The sequence below is a fragment of the Temnothorax nylanderi genome, unplaced genomic scaffold (assembly GCF_030848795.1).
Source record: "Temnothorax nylanderi isolate EJ_2023f unplaced genomic scaffold, tnyl_v1.0 TNYL_tig0077_pilon, whole genome shotgun sequence".
Classification (NCBI taxonomy): domain Eukaryota; kingdom Metazoa; phylum Arthropoda; class Insecta; order Hymenoptera; family Formicidae; genus Temnothorax; species Temnothorax nylanderi.
Genome location: NW_027249139.1, coordinates 672,114 through 680,338, shown reverse-complemented (window position 1 = coordinate 680,338; position 8,225 = coordinate 672,114). Strand labels below are relative to the sequence as shown.

At 40.9% G+C, this 8,225-nt stretch overlaps 1 protein-coding gene across 5 annotated transcripts in view; it reads left to right on the top strand.

The window, feature by feature from the left end:
* Positions 1 to 8,225, top strand: part of LOC139774299 (BTB/POZ domain-containing protein 7) — a 52,474-nt gene that overhangs the window by 13,243 nt on the left and 31,006 nt on the right. For 3 of the 5 annotated variants that reach the window (XM_071709482.1, XM_071709485.1, XM_071709483.1), the window contains exons 10-11: positions 2,419 to 2,634; positions 3,095 to 6,263. The exons of 1 other annotated variant lie outside the window; for it this stretch is intronic. In XM_071709482.1, coding sequence (XP_071565583.1) covers positions 2,419 to 2,634; positions 3,095 to 3,391 — 513 coding nt within the window. In that variant the 3' untranslated portion in view covers positions 3,392 to 6,263. Of the gene's footprint in view, positions 1 to 2,418; positions 2,635 to 3,094; positions 6,264 to 8,225 lie in introns of those variants that run through there. One more of the 5 variants, XM_071709484.1, reaches the window with a different exon arrangement.

Here is an 8,225-nt window from a genome sequence, read left to right as displayed (position 1 = left end):
TAAATAGATTTAATTCTAATCCGTAGAGAATAAAAATATTTTATTCGCTACTTTTGCTCGCTGTAATAATTAATTATAAACGCTGTAAATAAATAACGAAATAATTTATAATTTAGCGGATAAAAAAGATTTAAGAGTTTAATGTATGTAATCTAGAATTTAATATATTTTAGATATGGATGTGCGTGAGAGAAGAGAAATAAAATTTAATTTTTGATCGTCGTTTTTTCCTGTTGCAAATGTCAAAAAAAATTATTGGACGTGTTTCATATCGAAAGTCAGCTACACCGCATGCGTTAGCATAATAATGTAACAATATAATAAATGTAAATTGAGTATCATTACGAAATAATGTATCGATAACGAAAGAGATAATTTCAGAATTTTCGCGAGTTGTGTAACTACTAACTACAGTCTTCAATGCCACACAGCGTTTAGTTCAAATGTCATGTAACCGAGTATTTCGTTTCGTCGTCTTGAAGTCACTTCAAAGCTTAAAAAAATAAAAATAAAAATAGAAAAAAAATGACAGAAATTGTTTTTACGAAGGAATCAATTTCTATTTTTGTAGAAAATATAGGGCGAGTTTTTATTCTCGTCGATGAAAAATAAAACAGGTAGCCCACGGAGGATCTTTTTACACGTTTACACATACGCGAATATGAAACATTATATACGGTTTAAAAGTTATGCACGTTAATGCCGTCGCACGTACGTGCTTGTCAGTGCAATGTATTATCGTCGTGCGCGATGACATAACGTTTCTAACGTGTCAAAACAACATTATGTACGTGACAAGAGAACTTTGGAGATCGCTTTTAAAAAAATTCCATTTAATCTCCGTTTAATCCCGATAAGGCAACATTGAAAAGCAATCTCATTACGCTGCAATTTACAGTTGGTGCCGCGTTGTTTATTGTTTTTCAAATGACTCAGGTACGCAAGATCGATCCATAAGGAAAATAGATTTCATTGAATAAATCGCCTATCGAGTTCGATAATTAGTTCTGATTATCGCTTCGCTTACGTCTTTATGATCCTAGAAATCAATCGAGACTCGTTCTTCTCGTGGAGAAAATACGAAATATTTTAGCACGGTCGAGATTGAATGAAATGTATAACGTTGAAGCACAGAAGTTATTAAAAAAATTTTTCTCATTTAGATATTGTAACGTTTCTTTCAAGAACATACGATACCGCTTCATGCTTCGTTATTAACGTTGACAATTACGTTTAATTCTCTCGAGAGTAATTCTAGAGTTAATTGCTCCTAATTGGCGATATGTAACACAATCCTCGTAAACTCCATGCCAATAGCGTATACCCATCATTATTTACGAGCTTTGTTTAAAGTTCGGTATCTTGCGATAAGGCTGTTGTTTATCCATGTAAACATTATCCTAGATAATATCGCGGAAGTGCTTGGAGGTTCCCTTGTGTGGCATAACAGCTTGATATCATCGCTCCCTGTTTTGATTCATGACGCGACGTAATGATTTAATACTTTCCGGGTTAGAAAAGCGACGTAATAGTTTCATACTTTTCGGGTTAACAATATAGTCTAGGGAGCGTGTCGGATAGCCGAAAAAGCGACGAAAGAGCCACGGGGAGGAAAAAAAAGAGCTAAAAGTCACGTGTAATTGCACGGAAAGAGTGCTTTGTCATTCCTCGGGCGAGATTTACGGTCATGTAATATAGCCGCTCAGATATGTATATATGTGTATGTGTGTGGGAAGGAAGGCCCAATGGGAAGACCGGCGCTCACGAACAGGTGCGCGGGTTCACCGCGCGCGCGTGAAATAATCGCGCGTGTCGTCGCCGCTCGCTAATTTGCGAGCGGTCGGCATAACGTATGCAAGGCATCGCTTCCCATACGTTCGCTGCATTAATGTGCAGCTTTCCTAGGCAGCGCGTGCGGCACACGTCAATTAGGTCACGGCTCGCGTTCTATTTCGGTAGGTAGGTAGGGAAACACGACCCTCGCCCTCTCGGCGCCCCCGGAGGACGCAAGAGAGAGAGAGCGGAGATTCAGTTTCTGTGAATTCGTTTCGTGAAACCCTCGCCCTCGCCTGGCCCCCCCTCTTCTTCCCCAAGATAATGTAAACGACTCTAATTCCTCACTTATTTATGCCGTCGTCTATTTACCACGCCATCCCAGCCTCGGGGGCTTCTTATCCGACCCCCTCGTCGACGTCCCCCTTCCCTCCTTCGATTAAATATCCACCGGCACGACACCGCCGACTACGTCCCACAAACCGCGGTCTGTCCCCCTCTCCCTTCTCTTTTTTTTCTCCCTCCTCCCCCTCCTCTCCCCCGTCTAATCGCGGGGTCTTTCCCCTTCGTGTATTATTCCGAGCTTTTAATGCATCTTTCATCTAGCGGACAGCGCGCGATAAATTGCCGGCGTATCGATTTCAGAACACAGCGTCTTACAGTATGAAAGAGCAAAACGAGCAGAGGATGACAGATATAGAGGACATTGACTCGCCGGGCATGGGTATTCGTGTGAGAACTACCGCCCCGGTGTGTTACGGGAGGAACATGACATTTCCTCGGCCGACTTCGTCTTACGCACATAGACACGAACTTCCAGCTATAGTGACCGAGGGAGAGAGCTGCAGACTTCTTGCCGAGGTAAGGGACGGCGACGCTAACGTATTGCCGTATTACACTTGTTCGTTATTACCTCGGCGCGGGTGACTCTAAAATCTCGCGTATTTACACCCACCCAGGGCCCACGATGTTCTTAATTAGATCCCCCCTCGATCCTCGGTACCGCAAGACGGGATATTGCGATCTAGTTGGGAAACATAATTATCGGGTCTTGTTCAATCCCTCTTGGTGCAACCGGGCGATTCTCAGACCGTGGTTATGAAATTGTCTCCCCCTTTGCCCCCCCGCCCCTCCCTTTTACGCAGCGGCGCGAGTCTCTTTGTTTCTTTCTGTCTCTCTTTCTTCTTTTTTTACATCGTAATCGTATCGCTATTTCGCGATCGCGCGGTAGTACCTCTCGCGCTCGATCAGCCACCTCGGAGAGAAACGGATTACGCAAACGGACGGCGCGCGCCTCCGTTTCTGCTTCTCTCGTTCGCAGCAGCAAGAGGGTAATTCCTGCAGCGACGGCCAGCTGTCGGGCGTGATGCCGGACGTAGCGATGGCGACGGCCTCCTTCGGCGCTCTGCATTTAATCGAGGAGCAGGAATTGGAATTGGATCTCGGTGACGGGGCGTCGCACCTCCTGCCGCACGTCTCCCCGTCCGGCGGGGGCACCATCGAGCCGGCCGGCCACCGGTCGTCGCTTCCTCATCAGCATCAAAGGCACTTCTCCGGCCCGCCGCCCCCACCTTACGTATATCATCGTGCTGGCACTGCCTTACCGAGGTTTATTTGAAATTTATATATGATATGCGGATGGAGCGAACAACGCGGCAACTACTGACGATCCCCCTTTTGCGCCCCTCCTATCTCTACTTCTCTCTCTCTCTATTCCCCTTTCGCCCCCTTATTATTACATAGCCTGCTCCTCTCTTTCTCTCTATCATAGCGTGTATCGATCAAACCTTGTTATTGCGGGTACAAATTTATTACAAGGATAATTGTATGTACATTTTTATTTAAAGCAAGCTTGAAAAAAAAGGGTAGAAAGTACTTGGTTTAAGAGTATCCGTAATCTTACCGGATCTGGAAGTTACACCCTGTGAGCACACAAAAAGAACCTTGATGCTTATCGAGTACGACGTGAACGTATACAGAGTATACGGAGGTTTCACGCCGTACAATCTATATATATATAAATATAAATATATATATATAAATAAAAATAAAAAGTATAAATATATATATATATATATAAATGTAACGATTAAGTGCAATCGTGTATGAGAAGAAATTGCGATTGTGATTTATACATATAAAAATGTAATCGTGATATGTGCATGTGGGTGTACTTATGTGTATGCGTGCGCGTATGCGTGTGTATATGGGAAAAATAACGTGTGTGTTCGCGGTTCCGGCTTCGAAGTGTCAAGACTGTTAGCGGGAAAGTCTCCGGAAGGAAGGAGAACAAAAGAGAAACGAACGAGGAACAATGTACGGGATATTGAATTAAAAAAAAAAAAAATCGCGCCTTGTCACATCACCATCCTTATACTCCATATAAATAATTATTACAGGAAAGTGAAAGTGCCGCGTATTCCCGCGCACATTTGTTTCTTCTCTGTGGAAAAGCGAGAAAGCGTAGCGGCGACGACGACTACGGCGGCGGCGGCATGGCCGGGCAACGGCGGCTACTCACGCGAGCAGCGGAGCTGCGAAGCGCTTGATGACATTTTGCCATGCTAAACTTTTTAATTTTTCCTCTCTTCTAGGGCAGTTTCGATGTATGACGGGCTATAGTAAGACTGTAAGTACACAAGAGAAATTCAATCGATAAAACATATATCGCGCGCTTAGAGATGACGTCCGGGGCGCCTCGGGTCGTAAAAAGCGTGCGTGACGTTCATGATATTTAATGGGTTAATTAATTATCGCTAAGTGCCTGGGTGCATGAGAATTTTCTAAGAAAAAGTTTTCCATGAATTTAAATGTACGCTTCCGCCGGCCTTGCCCCGCCGCGGCTCTGTAATATATCCACAAACAGGGTACGTACTATATACAGGGTGACCCAGAAGTCGCGTATCATCTTCGAACGACAGCCGATGAAGGTACGAAAAAAAAAAAAAAACCACGGCGCTCCAATTCCGGGATATTATTTTTTAATTATATGCCCGATCGAATCGCGCGTATAATTAATTCTTGGAAAAGTTCAAGAGATACCTAAATGCATAACGAAATATTATTCGTTGCGTAATCTCTCAAGAAGAATTTAATTTAAACGGAAGCTAAACCTCTTCCGATTTAGGGAGATGAATTACCGAAACGTTAATAACAGAAAAAAATAAAAACAGAATGGCGCAGCTAATTGAATTGTCACTGATTCTTCTTTTAGAGAAACGATCGACCACACGGCTCGGTTAATGATGAATTTGCAACGAAGTTTGTTTCTGGGTTACCCCGTGCGTATTTCGTTCCGCAAAAGTCGTAAAATGTCAGGCTGTATTTCAATACTTCCGTGCGAGTAGTAAACGGTGGAAAACTAGTCACTTTCACTTTCGTTGAAGCAACAACGATCATCAGGCGAGAATTAATCGCTCTAAGCAGATTAATATCGACGGATAGTAATTATTCCTTATTTAATATGGCTCCTCGGTGTCGAGACATGGGATGTAATTTATCATTAAGATACTCGATTATAGAGTTCGTATATATCAAAGAATTCCTTTACCGTCCTTACGTTAAGTATCTGAAATTATTATTTCCTGCGTATACATATATATGCAAACCCCGCGCCCGTAAATTAACTTTATCGATTGTAATTACATGCGTTTCGTTATATATGCTTCGAAGAAGAACGCATTTCGTCCTTAGGCAGAAATGAAATTCTCGGCGTTGTTATCGCCGCTGGTATATAAATTGTGATATTATTCGTGAAAGTCATTGAGTTCGATCATTGGTAGTTTATAAATCAATTTCACTTGTGCAGACCTGGATTTAGAAGGATATATGATTATGTAAAATATCGTTAACTGTGTACGCGATTCTCTCACGTAAGCTATAAATACCGATCGTCTGCTTTGTAAAGCGTATCGCTCGCGTTTCACTATCTTGCGAATCGTAAAATTAATTGAATCTGTATATCTGAAACTGGTGTTAGATCGTGAATCCACGACGGAGTGTCAAGTTAATATCAAGAGCGGACGCGGCGGGTTCGTGAATTCACGATCGATTGGCTCGAAGAGAGTTATGATTTAAATAAAGCAACTAGACCAACTTTTAAGACCAGAATAAAAGAATAGTTATCACGTAGATAGATTAATACTGTATAGACTGAAGTATATTCGCGAGAGTAGTATTTTGACATTCGTATAGTTCGTGCGTCGTAAAAAGAAAAGGAAAAAAGAAAAAAAAATACAATCTAGGTTCTTCCGTTCACGACATTCACGCGGTTTCCCCTTCTTTTCCTTTTCCTCCGAAATTGTTGATTTTTTGTAAGCTCTGTCACGAGAGGTGTTGATTACGTTTCGCTGAAAAATAAAATTTTCGGACAGTTTATCTTTTTTATGACTCACACACACACACACACACACACACGATATATAGATGGCTCGCTAAAATATATTTAAAAATAAAGTTTAATAAATATTTCAGAAATGGAAAAGAAAAAAGGACTCACCGTTATTTCTCCGTTTCCCAGCGCGATTCGCGGTATAGAGGTTTGCGTAAGTATCCGTCATAAGTAACCGTCGGCGAAATCGCGAGATTTATCCCCGCGTCCAACTCTCTTTTTACAACGTCAAATAATAAACGCGTTACGTAAACAGGCGCGCACTGTTTTTAAACAAAATACCCGGAGACCGCAAAAATACACCGGAGCGGATGCTTAGGGAACGTCAGAACTTTCCCGCGCCATTACTCATACCGAATTTATGTAAAAGCGTTGTACATACTCGTAACGGGGCGAGGAGAATATATCGCCCCGGCAAAATCCAGCCTCAACCATATTCCCTCCTGACGTCACACACCGACCGCGACCGCGCTTACGCGCGTACAACAGATCGACGGGCTGCACCGCATAATTCAGCATGTAAAGTCGACGATGACTTGTGTGCCGTTCAGGTGAAAATTCCTGTCGGCCCTGTATTTTCACCGTTGCGCAAAAATAACTCGCGCGTCGCGCGAGGACCTTATCAGCGTAAATCCAGCGTTTAATAGTGGCGAACAAATTTACAGTGAATAATAAGCAGCTGGAAAATAAACAGCAGGCGATTCTAATCTCTTCACGTCCACAATTTAAATTTTCTTAAAATATAATCCTCCGCGATGAATGTTATAAAGTGTAAAATAATGGTATCCCTTCCGAGTAAAACCGATGTGTGTTGCCGTTTGTTACGTAAGTTGCATTCGCTTCCTCGAAATTGTTAACAGCTTTCGTTACGGATGTTCAAGTGTAGCTTCTTGATTTAGGCTTCAGTTCACGTGATTGCATCCTTACGGGATGTTGTTACGTGTTTCTTAGTACGCGAGTTTAACTTTAACGACAGATTTCCAGATGAAGTTGATTTCTTCCTTGATAAAAATATGTCGAGATACTAATAGTTTTCGAGTTGGGAATGATTGATGATTGACGAGGCAGTTTTTTTTGCGAACGAAACTTTGTAAACAGATAAAATCTGTTTGCTCTTACAAGGAAATTTATATAATATCGAAACATTCCCCCCCCCCCATTTCTATTTCAAGCACATAAAATGATAAGAGACACGTATTTCTTTACAAATGTTTTCTCGCGCGTTTCGGAATTGAAACAACTTGAAGCTAACGAAGTATAGGTTATTTCGAGCGGATCGTTAAAGCTGTGAAATATATTTATATATAGACAAAAGTTTTATAGTATTTAATGCACTTTATAATCGCGTTGAGTCTTTTCAAAACGTCATATTTCTCATTATATTTCCCACTATCTTCGTGAACTCCAAAAGATTAAAAATTAACGATAAAAATGCATTTGTATTGAAATAATTCTATTGGAAGATTTCCTTTAAAAAGAACTTTTCTATTATATCACTTTGTTGATGTAGTTTTGATGAAATTACACACATATCCCCTTGTTATGAAGAAAATATTATTGTATTCCGCTCCTCGTATAGGAAATATCGGAAAGCTCGAATAATGTTGAGCTCGAGGAGATAAACCCATGAGATTCGACCATGACACGTTTGGATATCTTGAAAAGATAGAGAACCAGGAAAGTGTTATCTTGCAGCCGCAGAAAAAGTTATTATCGAGTAGCATATGCGTAGTATTGACGCAACGCGTGTAACATATTATTTTAATTCTCTAAAACGCAAGTTTGCGAAATAATATTGTTATACATACATAAAGTTACGTAAAATATTTTGATGTGTGAAATAATCTTTATTTTTACCCAAATATTGAAATTTGTGCAAATAATGGAAAATGATATTAAAAAGTGTAACAGTTTTTAAGAAACTGAATGGTTGTAAAGTGCATTAAATATCATGAAACTTTTGTTTCAAACATTTTTCCATTTCGATTCGTTCGAATTAAAAATCGAAGCTTCAACGAATTAAAAAAATTTTTAAATTTTGTAAAAAACTACGAGTCTTTTA